Source organism: Lontra canadensis, unplaced genomic scaffold, assembly GCF_010015895.1.
Source record: "Lontra canadensis isolate GAN:19392208 unplaced genomic scaffold, GSC_riverotter_1.0 scaffold78, whole genome shotgun sequence".
Lineage (NCBI taxonomy): Eukaryota > Metazoa > Chordata > Mammalia > Carnivora > Mustelidae > Lontra > Lontra canadensis.
In genome coordinates this window covers 7,889,931-7,910,886 of record NW_022631072.1, presented here as the reverse complement: position 1 = coordinate 7,910,886, position 20,956 = coordinate 7,889,931, and the positions used below count along the sequence as shown (strand labels likewise).

Below are 20,956 nucleotides of genomic sequence, written 5' to 3'. Positions count from 1 at the left end.
AAAGGCTTTTGCGGAGCAGAGGCTGAAGTAAAGCAAGGAAATTATTTGATTGGCTGTAGCTCAAGTGGTTGCCTTACTTGGTAAAGCCTGTGGCTCTTGGGGTTGGTTGCTCTAAAACTGTTTTCTCAGATACAAGTGTATTGACTGAAATTCACATGGCTTCTGTTATGATTTGCCTTCATAGATCACCCAGGCATTAGAGCCACCTCTGTCTCAGGGCCGCCATCAGTCACTTTAACGTGGTCAACAATGCTTTCTTACTCTAGTGAGTCATACACTTTCCTGCTAGCTGGCCTGACTTGAGTTCCTTCCTTCCCGAGTCTCCAAAGGTGATTCTGTTCATCTGCTGGGGGCTTCCTCCCAACACTTCGCTGGAGACGGTCCAAAACGTGAAAGGGGAAACTGTTTTCTCCACAGATCCCCAGAGTTTGCTTGCATAATGATTCTGACCACGTGCTCATGGAAGAGCGAGCCATGGCCTCGTCTCTCTTCCTGTGACATGACCAGTGACAAATGGAGACATTCCTCTTTTCGTGTTTTGCGAGAGGCACAGTTTCCTCAAAGGTCCTCTGCCTTAAGGGTTTTCCCAGTAATGATGTGTACCAGATGGCCTCACCCCTGAGTGCCTCACAGAGAACTCAACGTATTTGCTCCTCGCTGGTAATCTCAGGTCACACAGTCAGCTGGAAAGTCTGACAGCCTCACCTGCTGCCAGCGGCCTCAGCAGGACAAAGGAAAGTAGATCCCTGTTGACAAGGTTTGGAGCTGAGGGGGGAGGTGAACAAAGTCCTCAAGGGCTGGGGACGCCTGGGTGGCTCAGTGGGTTAAGCCTCTGCCTTTGGCTCAGGTCATGATCCCAGGGTCCTGGGATCGAGCCCCGCATCAGGCTCTCTACTCGATGGGGAGCCTGCTTCCCCCTCTCTCTCTGCCTGCCTCTCTGCCTACTTGTGATCTCTGTCAAATAAATTAAAAAAAAAAAAAAAAAAAAAAAAAAGTCCTTGAGGGATTCTTTCCAAAATGGCACAAAACACGTGCATTTATGTTTGCCACCACTTTGAGAAGAGCTGACGTTCAGTATCCCAATTTTAAAATAATGTGAGTGGAGATTATATCCCATTATAAATGAAGTCTCTGTTTTAGAATGTTGCTATTGATTTCCTGGTTCCTTTAAGTAGTAAGCTTGGTGCATTTCTTTATGCACTGATTATATGATGTAATTGGCAGAACTGGATTGTGTGTACATGTATGTATATTATGTAATTAAGCAGTCCTATAAAGTCAGCGGAGGTTGGTGCGTGCATTAATTCATTTAATAAGCCCTTAGCCAGCTTATCCCACATGTTGGAGATGGGACCGAACACTAGGGACACAAAAATGAACGAATTCCTGCCCTTGCTGGACTCACAGTTAACTGGGGAGGAAAAGGTTTGGGTGACTAGTCTAGAGAGAGGTTGGTTCTCAAGAATCACCTATGCCACTTCCCCTCTACTCTAACCCCAGTCCTCTAGTTTCTGATTCAGTGTAGCCAGGAATTTGCTTTTCCAACAAGTTCCCTGTTGAGGCTGATACTTCTGGCCCAGGGACCATAGTCTGAGAACCACTGATCTAGTGTCCCAAGTGTCAGAAGGCTAGGGAAGCTCTGAGGAGGAATTTCCAGCTCTGGTGGGAGGACAAAGGGGCTGTCCGAGGTTTCACAAAGGAAGTGAGTTTTAAAGGATAAATGGAAAGGGGGAAGGGGGGAGGGATTAGGACATGCCAAACACATTTGGTTCTAAAAGACAAAAGTAGGAAAGAGTATTTATAGTTTGAAAAAAGTGCAGATAATTCCGTTGGCTAGGATGAGGTTTGGGTTTGAAGTAATCGCAAGAGATGAAGCTGAAGACATATGTGGGGCCCGGGGCTATGACTGAGGGCCTGTCGAACACTGTCCTGTAGCTGACTATTTAACCATGAATCCGCAGAGCCTGGCTCCAAGCTGGAACAACCTTGGTTAGGAGAACTCTGTCATCATTCTCTTTTATCAAAAGAGGTTTCTTTCTGACCCAGGCACAGGGCTTCCCAGTCTTTTGGAAGAAATCCTGTACATGTCCCTGAAATGACAACTTTCATTGGAGGGGATAGGACTGTAGAAAGGATGTGTTGATTGCATAATAACCAGAACTGGGTGGGGACTTAAATTTCTGCCATTGACCCATCAGCCACAGTGATGGGGTATGTCAGTAGCTTAATAATTAATTGGTTAATTATGATTGACTGAGCTTATGATTGAACCCTAAGCTTCAATCACCTCAACCTCCTGCTTACTCAGAGGGGAGGGATGACAAGGTCTAGGAAGGAGGGAGTTGGAGAAAGGAAGACACCACTCAGCCCGGATTGCAATGATATGTGCTTCTCCTCCCTCTAGGGGAAGACGACGACGACGACGAATGTGGGGAGGAGAAGCTGCCCTCCTGTTTTGATTACGTGATGCATTTTCTGACCGTGTTCTGGAAGGTCCTCTTCGCCTTCGTGCCCCCTACAGAATACTGGAACGGCTGGGCCTGTTTCATTGTCTCCATCCTCATGATCGGCCTCCTGACGGCGTTCATCGGAGACCTGGCTTCCCACTTCGGATGCACCATTGGCCTGAAAGATTCTGTGACTGCAGTGGTGTTCGTCGCGCTTGGCACTTCAGTACCAGGTAGAGAATACGTTTCGTATATGATTTTCCCCAGACGTGGCAGCCCATTCACCTCCTTGACCTTTTCTTTCTCACAGTTTCAAGGACTGTGATAACAAACAGGCCTATGAAAGGCAAGAGCCCACAGGTATAAATACTGTCACCGCCAGAAGACTGTCATGGCAGTTTTCAAGGTTAGAAGGCTGGTCAGTATCATCGTGATGACAGGAAAGCATTCCCAGAGGGACTGCCTAGAGAACACAGACTAGTTTGACGGCTAGATCGATAGATCAGCTTCCCGTTACAGTGAGCACTTTCAAAAACACAACATTATGAGTCATCCTCAAGCACAAGATTTGTCTTTTATATATTTACTAACATTGGGTAATTTCCGTGAAACTGTGTTGGTTGGGTAACTGAGATAAATACGTACTGAAGACCTGATACAATATTCTCCTGACCCAAAAGTTAATGTAAATTAAAAAAAAAATCAGGACAGAGCAAAAATAATCCCAGCCAAACCAAGCAGGCCAAGTACACATTTTGTGGATGTCTTTTTGTGCATTCCTTATAAGCTAAAGTCTTCTTCCAATCTACAACTGTAGCTCATTATATTTGCCCAGACTTCTAAGAAATCATCCTCCCAAACATGAACTTGATAGCAGTAATTTTCAAATTTCGGTGAGCATCAGAATTACCTGGGAACTTGTTTTAAAAATGACATCTTAACAATCCATAAACATAGTTGTTTTGTGTTTATTTAGGATTTATTTTCATTTCTGTCAGTGTTTTGTAGTCAGGAATGCTTTGTATCACATCTTTTGATAGATATATTTCTAAGTATTTGAGGACTTTGGGTGCTATTATGATGGTCTATGTTATGTGTCATTTTTTATTTGCCGGAATACAATTAAATTTTATAGATAATCATTGTACCTAGTGACCTTATTAAAGTCACTTATTAATTAAAAACCCACCATCAACCTTTGGAGTCAGAAGGTCTAGAGGAAGGGCCCAGACCTGTGTGTTTTAAGCTCACAGGTGATTCTGGTGCACATTAGAGCCTACTGTCACCAAAGTTCTAGTTGACATCCTGACAGACATCCAGGTAACCCTGGCTTTTGGTTTTGATGCTGAAAAACAAGTGCACTTTAAATCACATATTTATCTCTTTGCTAGAATTCACTAGTTGTTCTTCTGTACTCAGATATTTATCACGTCAGTGTCTCTGAGCCTTTCTTTACTTGTAAAATAGGGATAACCATACTAAACTTGCAGAGTCGTGACAAGGACTGGAGAAAATACCTATAAATTATGCATCTAGCAAAGCATTTAAAAAGTAGAAGGAGTTTGATGAAAACAACAGCTTTTGGTATTATTTATGAATTGCGGAGGGTGATCTGACCAGTGTAGATCTGATACTTGATCCTTGAGTAACCAGAAGGAACCTGTCCAGATGTAGAGTGATGAGCCACCGCCCGTGGTGTTATCCAACTGATCCACCAAGGGGGAGTCCTCCTCAAGGGGCCTGACAAGGTTCTGGTGTCAGTGAATTAACCGAGGACTCAGGGGACCTAGGGGGTCCTTGTACGACTGCCTTAGCGAGTAGAACTATGCGAAGTCTTCCAGTTGACTGCTGATCTCTCAACACCAGCTGTTTCTAGCAGTTTCCAGTTTGGGTCTTTATTTTGATTTTTTTTTTTTTTCTGAAAATACCCAGAAATTTAACAAGCAGGAGGAAAGCCTTAAAATATTCATATTGTGAGTTGTTTTGTTTAGAAAACATATACACCAAAAGGAACTAAACAAAACAGCCATCACTCTTATCTCAGGTTACTATAGGAATATGTTTTGGAGGCTACTCTCCCTAAGGCTTAAATTACTGTATCAAATGGTACACAGGTTAGCACACTCTTCTGGCCCTGGGTTTAACCCTTGAGGAGAATATGTGCAAATTATGCTAATGAAAGCAAAATTAGGTCTCTCATCAGAGTTACTCAAAATCAACCTACCTCTCCGGAACGTCAGCAGTTGGTCCTACCAAATGCATCTTTGTTTGCCAAATGATCAAAAAAAAAAGGGGGGGGGGCTTTTACTACATAAAATCCTTGTTTCTAAAAATACACATTTTTAAAATTTCCCTGCTCCTCATCTCAATACCTCAAAACAGACTCTGTTTCTTGTATACTAGTCTTCCAAAGTAGCTCTGTTCCTCTCTTGTATTAAACTCTCTTGAAAAATGTGGCTGCCATACCATATCATTAATTTTTCTTTTCCTGTAAAATGAAATGTGGATTACACTAAACCTTCGTGTACAAACCTCATTTGTTCTGCCACTTAAAACCAGCTCAGAATCCAGGTAGGGGCATCAAGAGGTAAGAAAACCTGTTGGGGGAGAATACAACAAAACCATTAGCTGTCAAAATGGTTTTCCTTCACCGCCATAAACTCTTCCCATTGGGAAACAGATTTCTTTGCTCTGTTACCAAGAGAATTCCAGTAATTTGCTGTGGTATGAGCCGTGCAGCATGTTTTCCGCACAGTGTAGTCACAGGTGATCTCATAATCATATTTATATAAACAGACATCCCCCCCCAAAAAAAGCTGTGCAGATTGAACAAGATGCTGAACAAACATAATATTTCTGACTTTATTCTTGAACCCTGATGATTCAGAGCAGTGCTTTATTACCTCTCCTGACTCCTCAAAAAAAAAAAAAAAAAAAGGCTATTATTCCCAGATGACAAAGCCCAGTTGCTACAGGTGGAAAAGAGACCAATTCTTTTCACTCAAAGCTTACCACTAAAGGGCATTGGTCCTGAGGCCCAGTTTTTTTTTCTCTAGGTTGATGTCTTGATCCTTTTCCTAAAGTAGGAGGGCTCCAAGTGAGTGTTTGAGGTATTGCTGCCTCTTTGTAGGTGAGACCCTTGGATTCTCAGCTTCTGATGGCCTGCCCTAAGGCAGGATTATTTAAATACCTCATTTAAAGTATTTTTTTTTAATCATATTCAGACTCTATGGGGAAAAGAGCTTCTCCCTCCTACCAGTGGTAATTAAGTGTTCATTATAATCTACTGGCAGAGGAGGACTCCTGAGGGTCTTCATGGGGATCAAGGGGGCCCAACCTTAGGTAGGCGTAGAAGACCTTAAAGACTCACACTTGTTAAGAGAGCAAGAGCCTACTTTTCCTGAATCACCCTCTGCAGAGCTCCTTGTCTGGAGAAGAGGGGCTTCCTGAATGGTCTTCTTCTACCTTTAAATGTTGGAGTAAGTAGAGTGTGGTCTCCAGCTCTCTTCTCTTCCCCATCTGGAAGCCTGGCCTGTCCATCAGTCTTCATGGTGTAAATGCCACCAACACACTAATGATTACCAATTGTTTATCCCAGCCTCATCTTTCCCGAGTTCTAGATTCACATGTCAACTGCCCTCCCTATGTTGATGCTGGATGTGTAACGGGGGGGCTCCAAATCACCATGCCCAAAGTAGAACTGCTTATTTCCACTACCCATGGCCTTATCCTTCAACCAAACCTATTCCTTCCAGATCTTGCCTTTTTTCTGGAAAACAGTATCATCATCTAAAACAGTATGATCACACTGATCATCATCCTCATCATCAGTAACATATCAACAGTGCCCTTGATTCCTTTTTCTTCATCCCCACAGTCAAGACATTCAAAACTCCTACAGATCTTACCTCTACGGTGCATCTTGACAGGACCCATTTAGCTCTCTCTCCACCACCAAGTCCTGGTAGGCCGTTCTCTTGGATCCCTGCAGGGGCCTCCTCTCTGTCTCCATGCTTCTGCTAAGGATTGCTTTAAGATGCAAATCAGACTGCATTTCAGCCTACAATCTTCCGTGGGCTCCCTACACAGGATAAACGTCAGAAGTATCCCCCTGGCTTACAAAGACCTATGTGATTTGGCCCCTGACTGTCTTTCCATTCTGTTTTCCCCCTTCCCCACTGTTCTTGAGCCCCACTGTCTTGTTTACTGTCCTCCATGCCCCAGGTTCACTCCTTTCTCAAGGTCACACTCGCTGTCTGAAATGCCCTTTCCCTTCATTTACACAAGACTGGTTCTTTGTCTTCAAGTATATCTCATCTTAAAAATCACTTCATCAAAGAGACCTTTCCTGACCACCAATGTGAAGCATCTTATATCACCTTATAATAGAGTCTTTATTACTTTCTGGACATTGCATTTGGTTTTGAATGTTACTGTCTACCACTGAAATGAAAGCTTCATGGGAAAATCCTGCCCTTTCAATCTCTCATTATCTTTGGCTCCTAAAATCATGCCTAGCTAATACATAAGTAATGGAATTGTATATGCCTGTGTGCTTGTGTGTTTGTGTGGATGTGCTTTGTCTATAAATGAATGTACAAATCAGTCATTTACACATTAGTATGAGTTACTTAAATGAGATGGCTTTCTTAACACCTGGAGACAAAAAAGATTTAAAGTTATGACTGAGGGATATATGCCATACATACTTTTGTAGTGTGGCTTATTCTTGAGGAATATATCTGGGTAGGTTATTGTGGTAAGAAGGGCATGTGTAACTTAAGAGCACGGAGTCTCCTCTTTCACAATTTGGCTATGCTGGAAAGTGTGATGAGGAGTGAGATAGGTTGTACCTTCTTCATTCTTTTCTCTGCTATCATCTCTGCTTTCAAGATCCCGAATTCAGGCCAATACTTTTAAAACTTTTGATACATTCTGTGTAGTGCTAAATAGGCATTTTGCAGTAGCCTGACTTGGGTCCATAACTATGTTACATCAGATTGTTTCTATAGAACACAGGCTCAAAATTCATGAGAAATTAATCCAACAAGTTTAGAACCCAGCCATTTTTGTAGTAGGCATTAACTGTATCATACACCTTTTTAGCTTACAATTATTTACTTGGATAATACTGGGTATATTGGGTCAAGATATCCCAGCTTCTATATCATGTTCAAAACATGATTTTCCTTCCATCTGTTGCTCTATTAGAGTCAAGTAGAAGCAAGCATCCTTCCTTAATTACAGAGAAATCTCTTAGATGTTAAGGAGTTGGGAATATTTTTACTTCACTCAGTTCTGCCTTGGTCTTTCTCCATACATCTTGATTAAGGCTTGTGCCTGAATCTCGCCTACTACCCCCTATAACTTCCAATTATGAGTTGTTTACTCCTAGGACCACAACACTTTAAAAATTGGGTATCCTAGAGCTGTTTCTTAGCCTCTGGCATTGTTAGATTTTCTGTTCATTTCCAGTGTTTTAAATATCCTTTAAGTTTTGTCAAGTAGGAATTATTTCACTGTAGAAATTTTAAGTCATGAAGGGAAAGAAAATAGATGATTTTAGGCATTTTTTCCCATTCTGTATATAGAACGTTTTGTTAAACATAAGAGAGAAACTGTGTGCTATTTTAAAGTTATATTACTTCCAGATTTCTAACTATCATAGGAAGAATTTGACAAAACCTGGTTATCCTAGCTATTCCCTACATTCTCTTAGCACAGTATCAATGACAGTATACTGAGGGGATACAGGGATGGGAGCATTAGAACTCAATCCAGGAAAGCTGGACTTCCAACCATTACTCATTGATTTTTTGACTCAGCCTTGGTTTCTTTGCCTGTAAAATGGGCATGTATTAAGCAGAGTTGATGAGAGGATTAAGCACTATGGGCCTCAGAACACTTTGTCAACTGAAAATGGGTATTAATCCAAGAAATAATTACACTGACATCAACTCTCAAAACGTCAAAAGGAATAGAAACCATCAGAAACGAGAATGAGTAGGAAAAGTTTTATGAGCAGAGGTGGAAATTTTAAAATATTCACCACATCACTCCACTGTGTGCTAGGCATGCACACTGTATTTACATGATCTGTTATATTATTTAGGTTATATCATTAAGTGATAGGAAGTGATTTTGTCCCCCCTGAGGTTTACTTATTTTTTGTTCCTTAAACCCTTCTCCTAAAAATGAGTTTTATTTTTTACCTCTTTAATATTGTACTAGAAAACACTATTTGTTTTGCAGAAAAAAGAATCACTATGGATGGTTAACATGTTTTGGGTTTTAGTTTCCCGACCTATAATAACTCTAAAAATTATAATACTATATCATATACTTGAGTAATAGGACATTGCAATTTATTATATCTTGCTGCTCTATTTCCAGTGGATCCTAAAGTAACATGTATGGTTTTACACGTTGTATATGGCAATCTGAAGGGATCACCATAATCTAAATGATACTCCTGGGTATGTACAGGGTACCATACCCATGGATGTATATAGTGGTGGCCCTGTCTAAAAGTCACTTTATTGCATAAAGAGAATAAGCACCAAAGTCCTCAGTTAACTAGGAAATTAAGGCTCAAGAGAATAAATGATTTGCTCATATCCAGTTCAAGTTTCAGTCAATGACAAATCGTGTCTCTATTATAATCTGTACTCAACCACTCTCATTCCACCTTGGTTTCACTTTTAAAGTAAGCATTCTATACATTCTTCCTCACATACCTTATAATTTGGGGAAAATTACTTCTCTCTTTGATTCCATTTAGTGTTTTCCATTTTTAAAGCATACAGCAGAATTATACTCAAGCTCTTTGGGGCCAGGCACTATCATTATTGTCTTTGGCATGGAAAATACCTAGTAGAATACATGCTTCCAAAAATTTCAGAAACGGTAAAGGCCTATTTCTATACCCATAAACAGTTAGCATTTCTTACACATAAAAATTTAAACACTAAGACCATTGGAAACCCTTTTAAATCTGTTCAGCTCTGACCTAGCTGGCAAAAAAAAAAAAAAAAAAAAAAGCCAAGGTAATCCGCGTGAGCATAGCCATGCATTGCTAATGGAAGTGACGACAAGAGGAAGTCTGGTCATTCTGCGCCAAGACCAAAGATTCCTGTGATACAAGGCTGGCCAGCCACTGGGGTCAGTAGGCCGCAAGAAAGATATTGGGGATGTTCTCTCAGCAGTCATGTTCTGCAAAGACTTACTGACCATTCTGGAAATCAAGCCCAGTCTTCTAAGTCTCTGAGCAGAAAGAAGTAGGAGCCCAGGAGTAGGATCACTAGAGATAAATGTCCAAGGCATCTATCCCTACACACACTCAGCCTACCCCTTACCGAACAACAGAGATGGGGCCAGAAGGAAACACAGCACCCCCCACAAATCAAATATTCTTCTCAGGGGAAACTGTATTCAGCCACTCAGAAACCTCACAGCCATCTGATCTACCCAGGAGAACCACAAGGAATCTGACTGATGCAATCATTTCCTCTCCCTCCATCCTACTTGAGACAGTGTTCTCATTTCTGGGTTCACAGATGAACTCGTTAACTCTCTCAATATCAGAAAGACTATGCAAAATCTTCTTAGTACAGTGTTAATGGAGATCCACCAGGAGGTATAAAAGAACACGAGCTTTAGAGTCAGATGGACATGAGTTCAAACACACCCGCGCCACTTCTAAGATGTATGACACCCCCAGAGGCAAATTGCTCACCTCCTATCATCCTTAGCTCCTTAACCTGAATAACAGGGACATGAAAATCTGTCTCAGACTTGTAGTGAGGATGACACAAGAGCACTTTAACCAAGTACCCAGCACAGGGCCTCACATATGATTGCTGCTCAAAAAAAAAAAAAAAAAAAAACTCTTTGCTTTTTTTTTTTTTTAAAGATTTTATTTATTTGACACAGAGAGAGAGATAGTGAGAGAGAGAGCACAAGCAGGGAGAGCGGGAAGCGGCAGGCAGGCAGCGAGAGGGAGAAGCAGGCTCCCCACTGAGCAAGGAGCCCCATGTAGGGCTCGATCCCAGGACCCTGGGATCATGACCCAAGCCTAAGGCAGCCACTAACTGGCTGAGCCACCCAGGCACCCCTCTTTGCTTTTCTACTTCAGTGGACTGATACATGGGTTTAGGCCTACTGGTACCTAGCTACATCACAGCAAGTGAAAATAGCAAACAAAGTAAATTCTCAGCCTGGCTTCATTATGGTCCTATATAAGGAATCCTGGTGAGATAGACATTCCCAATTGCATTCCTGTTTCCTGAACTGTATCCTCTCTGAGCTTAATCCTCTGAACACTGGCGTTTCAACTCAGCCACAGGCTGGAGAGGAAGTGCCGTAGCTACAGTGTGTATACATTTTTAATTGGATGATTAACATTTCACATCAGCTTAAATGGGAATGAAAACAGAATTGCTCTACTCTGCATTATGATTTCCCCACGGCTTTAATGTCTGTTCCCCCAAGAGGATCCTAAAGGGCAGGTGTATTTCATTTCCAGATACCCTAATAAGCAGTTTCTTTGCCACCAAGAAAGGTCAGCACTGCTGAAAACAGGCCCTCTGATCGTAGTCTGGCCAAGAGGCAGAGCCACCCAGGGACATAGCCAGAGTGCAGCACCACGTAGCACTAATCCTTCGGAGGCCTTTCCCTAGGACCTTATCTCAGCCTCATGCTGGGGACCAGAGAGCTGGAGGTAAAATGCTCAGTATGTTTCAGCACACTCTCTTACGAATAGGTGATGTCATAGCAGTTGAAAGCAGCTCACAAAAGCAAACATAAGGACAGAGCAAAACAAAGGAAGGCTGAATACTAGATTTCACAAGATTTGCTCCATAAATGGCACACGAACAGCCTGTTATCCGAAACTGAAAAAACACTGGGCAGTAGACTCCAGGCAGCAGACCCAAAGCATCTTGTAAAAACCTGGGAAAGACCCATTTCAAAACTATTCGTATCCTTTATTCTTATGGCCCAAAAGAAGAGTTTGTGTTCAGTTCTTTTAAGTTTTTTTGCTGGCAGTTACAATCCTGGATTTGCCTCCAGGGCAGGACTGCGTGAACAGCGGGCAGGGAGCACGAGGCTGGAGGGGGACCAAGATGCTGACCATGAGGTGCCCTCATAGGAGGTCCATGAGAATTCAGCGCGCGGCATGCCCAACAGGAAGCTCCATGGTCTTTAGATTAGTGCCCCAACCCCACGCCAGCCACCTGCACTCAGTTCCACAAAAACCACAGTGTAGGAGAAGGGAAGCTAAAAATATTTCATCCTGGTCTTATCTGATCCTTCCTACAGAGTCTAGGTCACCCAAAGCAAGGACATTGGCAGAAACATCACCCCATTCAGCGGTGTGGGTAATGAGTGTGTGTGTGTGTGTGTGTGTGTGTGTGTTCAGAGAGTGGGTGTTATGAATGTGCAATGTGGATGAATACAAATTTCCTCCCCTTTTTAGTCTCAAGGTATATTCCAAAGGGAGCAAATGTCAAGTGCACTGAAGGCCTTAAGACCTGTTTGCTCCAAGGGGATTCATGAGAGCACAGGTCTCCTACAGGGGACTTGTAAATAAGGTTGAGGTGGTAACTTTCATTTTTTTCCCTTCTCCCATTTGAAAATAAGATAATGAAAATGAAAAATTTCAAGCCACTTTTTTTGCATTTCTTTTCTTCCATATTCAGGCCTCAGGCTGCATTTTTAAACAACTTTATTGAGACATAATATATATACCAGAAATGTCACTCATCGAGGGATACAGTTCAGTGATTTTCTTAGCAAATCTACAATGCCCTGCAACCACTACCCTAATCCAGTTTTAGAACATTTCATCACCCTAATAAGATCCCTCTTGCCTCCTGACAGGTAATCCCCACTTCTACCTCCTGCCCCAGGCAACCACTAATGTAACTTCTTGACCCACAGAGTTGTCTTTTTTCAACATTTCGCAGGGACCAATTTTAATATAAAAATGTCACAGGTTCTCTACATGATAGTAATTGCATTTTAGTAATACAAAAGGTAGTCATTTACCTCAGGTTCTGTAAGATTTTAAAACAATTTTTGTTTTGTGCACCACAAAATCTCTACAGACATATGCAAACTACAAGTGAGAGAGGTTTTCGGTCTTCATCCCTTTGTCCATATATGGAACTGTGCAGCCGGCCTTTAGAACAATCCCACTATCCTTCCCACAAAGGTAATCTTGGCTCATATATTCCAAATCGCTGGGGGAAAATACCACACAATAGTATTTTGAATTAGCACTATGACTCTTGGGGTAACACCTTGAGCCTAAATATCCTTGGTCCAGGGCGTCAGGTAATCATAACACAGTGCTAAGGAGGGAAATCCAATGAGTTAAGCTTCTTACTCTTATCCCTGGCCTCAGCATGTCACCCTGTAGATACTAGTCATTGGCCCCTGGACCCATTAGGAAGTGAGTAGAGCCCAGGACCTTGAACAGAGGCCATGCACACGTTCTCCCTACACACAGAGTGACCTATTATTACTAAATTCAAAAGAAAAAAATGTGTAGTATAAAAAAGCAGAACTTAATTGCCATGTCATGGCACTGCCTGAGCAACAAATTTAAGGCCCAATGGTATTTTGAGAAAAGAAGGCAAATAAAAAGCAAGTCTTACATGTGACTGTAAAAGCATTTTAATATCTGTTGGGGATAGTGCATATTATAGCATGAAACCGTGGTACTTGGCATTTCTGCACAAAGCCAGCTGGAACGCCGTCAACGTTCCTCAGCACACAGGCCTCACATCCTGCCTCTTCCCAAGAATGAAACATAAACTATGTATTATTAGTTCATATTCTGCTTCATTCCAGAAAAGGGATTTAAATCCATAAAACGCCTTACGTTCTTTGGCCATCTTTCCTGGCACATGACCCAGAAATGCCAAATCTATTGGTGATCATATTTGACAACCTTTGTTTAGCTCAGCACATATAAATCCTGCATTTTGTGCTAAAGAGAAGGCAGCTTACTTTGGTTCTATCATTTACAATCAGAGTATTATGTTTTGTATTTGTTTTCTTTCTCCTCTCCCCTGCCCTCTGGAGCCCAGGGGGCTTTTTGACATGGTCCTCCATAAATTGTAAACTATTATTAGGTTATCATTATAAAAAATCATGGGTTGAGACAAGAAGCAAGACTTGCTGTCATCCCGAACTGCAGAGATCCCCGCTGGGGTCTACAAATGGACCCAGCAGAGGGCTAATTATACCTTCTCATTCCTGCATTGCAGTTGTAAAACAACAAATCACCACAAATGTGGCAAAAGGATCATGAAAACGTCCTTCCCTGAAGGATTCTATGTCTGAGGATGCTTCAGCCGGCTGAAACATGGCAAGCCAGAACCCCTAATCTCACCCGTCAAACTAGAGCACCACAAGTCAGGTTGCTCAGAGGGGGCTCAGTATTCAGGGTGAGGTCACATCAGAAGTGGCTCGGGTGCTGCCCGTCCTTTGGTCTGTGCTTCTAGAATTTCACATTTAGGGAGACAAGGGTCATAGCATCCAGAAGAACCTCGTGTTGGTAACTTCAGTATCAAGTCTTCTTGTCCTAAGAATGTGGATCAAGCCCTTTCTTTTACAACTGCTACACCTGGGTTGAGTCCACAGCAGGGATAGTAGTGAAAAGTAATCATGAAAATTAAAAGCTTATGTTCTGACAGACGAAGCCAGGAACCAGGATGTGCAAACTGAGTGAGACAATATGGTGTTCTTGATCATCAAATCGTCAGGTGGTCTTCTCTCTACACTAGTCATCAGACATTAAGAAGGAGATTAATACCATTTTTAAACTAAGTCAAAGGAAGCAGTAGGATAGGGGGCCATAGCATAGGATCCAGAACTATTCTGCACTCAGTTTCGTTGATTTTACAAATATTTAGGGAGCCCCCACTATATAGTAGGCCCTGTGGGACACAGTAGACACAGAGGATAAACAAGACCGATGTTAGGTTGAATCCCATGAAGTTCACACCTCAGTGGAAGAAAATGGATGCTTCACAAAAATAGGATAACGTTTCAGATAGCAGTGAGCATGAACCGTGTTGAAAATAAAATAAAGCAGGATTATGGAATCCTGGCCTTAAGAGCATGTGTGTTCTATGCACGTGGAGGAGGATTTTAATAGGGTGGCGTGACTCCTTATACCAAGAATCGGCAAATTACCTATTCAGACCTCTAGTTATCCACCTGAAAACTCATCCAGGTGGTTCTAATCTTAGAAGTGATGCATAGGGGTTACTTTTCCCTGGCCTATTCCTTTAAATAACCCCTTTGAGTTATTCGGTGGTTTCCTTCTCTCTCTGGGCAGCTGTGACTCTCTTCTCAGCCCCTACACATCTGTTCTTGCGGGAGAGCACCCGAGTGCCCTGGGTTTTTCTCCCCAGTGCTTCTTCCCCTCCCCTTGGGAATGTTCCATGTCAGTTATTACTTTGGAATAACCAACAAATGATCCATATTAAGGCATCAGTGATTCATGATGATTTCATCAGGGCAGAGCATTTGCATGAAACAAAAAGTGTTTCCATAGGAACCGCGTTTGCATAGCTTCATTGTTTAAAAAGTACATTTGTATAATTTATCTCTTCAATATCCACCGCAGCCCTAGGAGGTAGGCAATCTTGATGTGTTATTCAGTTCAGAGCATGGGGTAGTATCTGGCAAGAACGGGATTTGATGAAGGATCTTGGAAACAAGGCGGCCGCATGAGGACCTGGGCACCGGGAGCTACAGAACGTGGATTTTAAGCCCACCCCTGCGTTCCCATTCCGTCGGACTCCTGGGGAGCTTTGGCTTTGTCCCCTGAAAAGATCAGGACTGATCTTTTCCACCTGCTGCTCCCGTCCACCCACCCACTGAATTGTCACGAAGAGCAAATGGTAGAAAATCTATGGGAGAGCTCTGAAAATTCTAAGATGTAAAAATAAGAATTTTTTGTCGAAAGACATTTTAAAAGTGTCTACCGAGAGCTATACTAGGTGCCTGGGAGAGAGACAAGGATAGAACTTGACGTTAGAGTTCCGTCTCATCACGTACCCTTAGCAGCTTGGATACAGCTCCACACCTTCCTTTCTAGTCTCTGCGTCGCAAATTACATCTCTATTGAGAGCTGAATCACCAATGAACACTTGGGTCTTAGGTCCTTTCCCAGAAGTCTCAAGGGGACAGAGCTCTTAACAAATGAATATGTGAACTAATTTTGTGGGTTGAAGTCAATGGAATATACAATTAGTAAATACAATGTGATGTTGCTGGAACACAAATGCAAAAATGAGAAGATTTGGGCCTTGCTCTATAGGCCCTTACCTGACAGGTAATGGTTGGAAGGAAACTAAGACCTACACATCTCTTCCCCTCACAAGTGGTCTTCAGAAAACTTTTATAGTGGGTGAAGTTTGTTTTCAGAATCCTCGTTCCCCTTTATGGCCTGTCCTGGGCACCTGCCTGACTCTGAACTCCAGGCCAGTCCCTGAGGGCCAGGAAATCTCCTCATCACTTCTACCTGCCCCCCACCCTGCTGCCCATTGAAATGCACCTGCTCTGTGTGTCCTTCATACAATACCTTCCTTCTTAGGATCTTGCTACCATAGCCCTGACCACCAAAAGGAACAGAAAAGTCTGAAAATCAGCCTTTCATCCCTTCCCAGACAGACTCTATTATGTAGATGAGACTTTAAAAAAAAAAAAAATGTAGGTTAGCCCTTTAATAATACAATAAACACAAACTTTGTAATTAAAACAGGAAATATTAATAAGCACAAAATTAAAAAAAAAAACATCCAGCAATCCCACCATCCATTTGCATTCTTATATCTTTATTTCATTTTAAAATCCTGGGATGTTTAAAGAAATTGAACAAAAATGTATATACAAGGATAAAACTAATTACCCACATTTAATGGACTTATATTAAGCATAGTTACAGAACCTTTTTCACTTAGCAGTGTCATGAACATTTTACTTCGTTTTGTACCTCTAACCATAATTTTAACAGTTGCACATTAAACTTGTAATTTTTTACCAGAAATGATAGTTTTCTAATGTTTCTTTAACATAAAAACTCTGCACTGACAACCCCCACACATAAACTTTCACACTTGCAGGATTACTTCTAAATCCCCCAAAATAAAATTGCTGGATCAAAGATTTTGTGATTTTTTTAAGACTTTTGATAGACACATATGTCTTTGTGGACCATTCAATTAATCCATAGTAATAAGCTAATGGAAAAAAATTTTACACCCCATCAACGCAAAGTAGGAGCAGAAGTAGAAGAATTAACAAAACTTTCTAGAACCGCCTCAACTCCCCACCGTCAGGTAGCACCTACTGCCTCCAGGCCTGTGTTGAAGTTGTATGCAGTGACCTTTTTTTTCTATTTCTTGAGTTGCCTCTGTTTGCCTACTTTTAACAGTGCTGGTGCTTTCCTGAGCTCATAATGCACAAAGCAATCCCTTTCAAAGAGAGAAGGTCTGTGGGGGAATATACCTGGGTGGGTAAATATCTACAAGGAGACAAGGAGACAAGGCACATGGGTGTCTTCAGTGTATCGTGTAGATCTGCAGGCCCTGAATTATGCTAATAGGGCCCAGCTGACAGGGAGGTTCTCTTTTAACCTAGGAGGGCTACCTGGAAGGGAGAGGGAGGGTTTCTGTTTTCTCTAAGTTACAGTGCAGTCTTTCTAGCCTGTCCCACTCAGCCATGGCTACTGCTAGCAAGACTCTTTACCATTTCTGAAGTAGGACTTGAGACGCTTCAGATAAGGGATGGATGTTCCAGAAATAGAACAAAGCAATAGAAGAACGAACCTGGCTTCAGAGGCAAGGGAGGGGTTGAGGGAAAGAGGGAGATTAAGGGGAAGGAAGGAAGAAGCGAGCTGAAGGGACCCTATTTCGTGCAGGGCAGCCCTGGACTGTGTTCGAGGCAAGGCGTCCCAGCTGTGTCTAATAACAAACTGGTTTGGGAAAGTGACCGTCAGCTATTTGTTTTGGCCCCAAACATGCCCTTTTTTGCCTTTTCAAAATTACCAAAAATGCTGCGTGACGAAATCTCAACAATGCTTTACCCTCATGGACTCAGTATTAATAAAATAATGGTTTATTATAGGGGCACCTGGGTGGCTGGGTCCGTTAAGCATCCACTCTTGCTTTTGCCTCAGGTCCTGATCTCATGCCATATGAGATCAGCCCCAAGTTGGGCTCCAAGCTCAGCGGGAGGCAGCTTGGATATTCTCTCCCTCTGACCCTTCCCACACTCATGCTCTCTATCTCGCAAATCAATCTTTAAAAAAAAAAAAAAAAGGTTTATTATAAAAATAATAGAATTATGGCTCAACACTGAAAATAGCAGTACCTTGATGTTATTTTAAAAGTAGGTTCTCTCGAGCCTATTTTTATGTACTAGAAAGACAGTGTAAATGTAATACCCAAAAGAAACCAGGAACTTAAGGAACTGAAAAAATTACCTTGTCACTGATCTCTAATGTTGTTCTAAAGGAATGAAGGGTCATCCGTGAAAATAGCCCCTTCATAATCTGTTTCTGTACCAGATGAACACGATAAAGTTTCTGGATATCATCTTTGAACACTTTGTCCATTTTCAAATTTCAGATATGTTATTTAGTCCTTGTTAATACCCATGCTCTTGTGCTCTGGGGCGCCTGCATGGCTCAGTCTGTTGCACGTCCAACCCTTGGTTTCATTTCAGATCATGATATCAGGGTCATGAGATCAAGCCCTGTGTCAGGCTCTGTGCTCAGCACGGAGTCTGCTTAAGATTCTCTCTCTCGGGGCACGTGGGTGGCTTAGTGGGTTAAAGCCTCTGCCTTCAGCTCGGGTCATGATCCCAGGGTCTTGGGATCGAGCCCCACATCGGGCTCTCTGCTCAGCAGGGAGCCTGCTTCCTCCTCTCTCTCGCTCTGCCTGCCTCTGCCTACTTGTGATCTCGATCTGTCAAATAAATAAATAAAATCTTTAAAAAAAAAAAAAAAGATTCTCTCTCTCCCTCTACCCCTCCCCCTGCACACTTTTTCTTCTCTCTCTCTCTCTCTCTCTCTCCCCAAAAAAAATCCTAAAAAAATAAACCACCATGGACCTGTGGTTAAGAACATGAGCTCTAGCTAGAATCATATTTGTTTGGTCTGAATTCTAGCTTCACCTTTTACTGGCTATATAACTCTGAAAAAATTTCTTTCTTTTTTTTTTTTGGTAAGATTTTATTAAGAGACTACAAGTAGGTAGAGAGGCAGGCAGAGAGAGGAGGAAGCAGGCTCCCTGCTGAGCAGAGAGCCTGATGAGGGGCTTGATTCCAGGACCCTGGGATCATGACCTGAGCCGAAGGCAGAGGCTTTAACCCACTGAGCCACCCAGGTGCCCCTGGGCAAATTTCTTACACTCAGAGATTCAGTTTTCTCATCTATCAAATGAAGATAATAGAAATTTCTAGCTCATATGGTTGTTTTGCAGATTAAATGAGAAGCCATATGTAGAGCCTCTCCTAGGAGCCTCATAAATGTTAACTATTGTTGCCCTTATCACCACCATCATTTCTGGACATCAAAGAGACACACATTCTCCCAAAATCCTACATAAGATCTATGAAACGCAAATCACCTAGCTGAAGGAAACCATAATGAAAAATTTTAATAACATTAACATTTCCTTTGTTATCACCAGAACAAAGAATTCTGAAATATAACAGTATTTGCTGTGCATTTACGAGCTTCCAAACACCATGCTAAGTTGTTTTGCAGTACTTTTGATCATTGTCATGGCTATATAAATGGGGATTTTTATTTTCCCTATTTTATATATCAGAGGCTTGAAGGGAGGTTATCCCAAGGCCACACTGCCAGCGTATGGCAAATTGGAGGAGGACTAGGTCTTACTCCTTAGCTCAGGCTCCTTACTACTCTGACTAGAGACACTGTGCAGTCCATGGAAATCAGGACCAGCATTCTTCAGCAATGACCATGGTTAACCACAGAGTAACATGGAACCCAGTGACCAAATGAACTCCTGACAGTGACCTCAGCTTGCTTACGTGTCTCAATGCCAAGCAGAACCGCCGATTCACACGAACTCACGGGACCTGCGCAATATTATGGTCAGCATCAAGCTGCCTTTTCATCCCTTGACCAGATCAGGAGACTTTTGTCGAGTCAGTCAGCCTAAGCCCCTTAGTTTTTCAGGCGCACAGTGGAACTTCCATGGCGATGATCTGCATGACCCTTTTAATTTGGGGAAGGAAATAAGAAGGACTCCCAAAGTCAAAGTACCAAACCTGCTTAACATACATAATCTAGTCCACTCCGGAACCATGTTAACCCAAGTCTCAAGAGACAACCAGGGCAGGACATCACTTCTTTGCTCCACACCCAGCTCGTTGGCTTGGGGCTTTTTTCAGGGTCAAGAGTGGGAGTGGGGAGAGGGAGGAAGCGATTTAGTAGAATGAGCCCCATCTCAGACAGAGCTCTCTGAGGCGCTCCAGTGTTTTTATTGACCTCAGACATTTAGAACCAGGGATTTTAGAAAATTTTAGCATATCTCATGAAGCTAGCGGTGTGGACAAGGAAGGGGAACCTTGGGTCCTCTTTTGGATGTTTATGATCATCATACTGAAAAATCACCCCATCATGGATGTGTTTAAGACTGGAGTGTTATCTTCTTTTGAAAACATGGATCAAATTACACTTTGGAAGGCCGATCAAATGGCACTGTTGGTTTGTGTTCATCCTCTTCTCTGTTTTGTGTCCCCTGGAAAATAAGCCCCTATTATTTTTCTTTTAATTAGAATTCATCTCTGAATTTAAAATCTACCAGGATATCTTTTTTTTTTTTTTAAGATTTTATTTATTTGACGGAGAGCGAGCAAGCAAGCAAGCACGCACAAGAAGGGGAGTGCAGGGGGTAGAAGCCGACTCCCCGCTGAGCAGGGAGCCTGACACAGGGCTCAATCCCAGGACCCCTGGATCACGACCGGAGCCAAAGGCAGATGTTTCACTGAATGAGCCATCCAGGCGCCCTTAAAATCTGCCAGGATTTCAAATACATGCTAGGAAAACTAAGTCCCAGGGTACCCTTGCAAAGTGCCAACATTCAAGTTAATATAAGCAGAGCAAAAAGTTATTTGGTAACAACAGCAACAACCAAAAAATGGTGTCAGGGCTATTTCGTATGTTATCCAGGCTAATCTATGAGAGGTGCCGTTGTCCTTACACAGACGAAGACACAAAGGCTCTGAGCAGATCTCAGTCTAGTTGGGGGAGCTTTAAAAATACTGCTGTCCAGGGACAGGTCAGTTGAGTGTCCAGCTCTTGATTTTGGCTCAGGTCATGATCTCAGAATTGTGGGACTGAGACTTGCGTCGGGCTCTATGCTGGGCGTGGAGACTGCTGAGGCTTCTCTCTCCCCCTTCGCACCTCCCCATCCCCCAAATAAATAAATAGAATAAGTAAGTAAATAAATAAAATT

The 20,956-nt window shown here is 42.4% G+C and overlaps 1 protein-coding gene across 17 annotated transcripts in view; it reads left to right on the top strand.

The window, feature by feature from the left end:
* Positions 1 to 20,956, top strand: part of SLC8A1 (solute carrier family 8 member A1) — a 374,640-nt gene that overhangs the window by 346,781 nt on the left and 6,903 nt on the right. For all 17 annotated transcript variants that reach the window (XM_032881999.1, XM_032882003.1, XM_032882012.1 and 14 more), the window contains one exon: positions 2,405 to 2,680. In XM_032881999.1, coding sequence (XP_032737890.1) covers positions 2,405 to 2,680 — 276 coding nt within the window. The remainder of the gene's footprint in view (positions 1 to 2,404; positions 2,681 to 20,956) is intronic.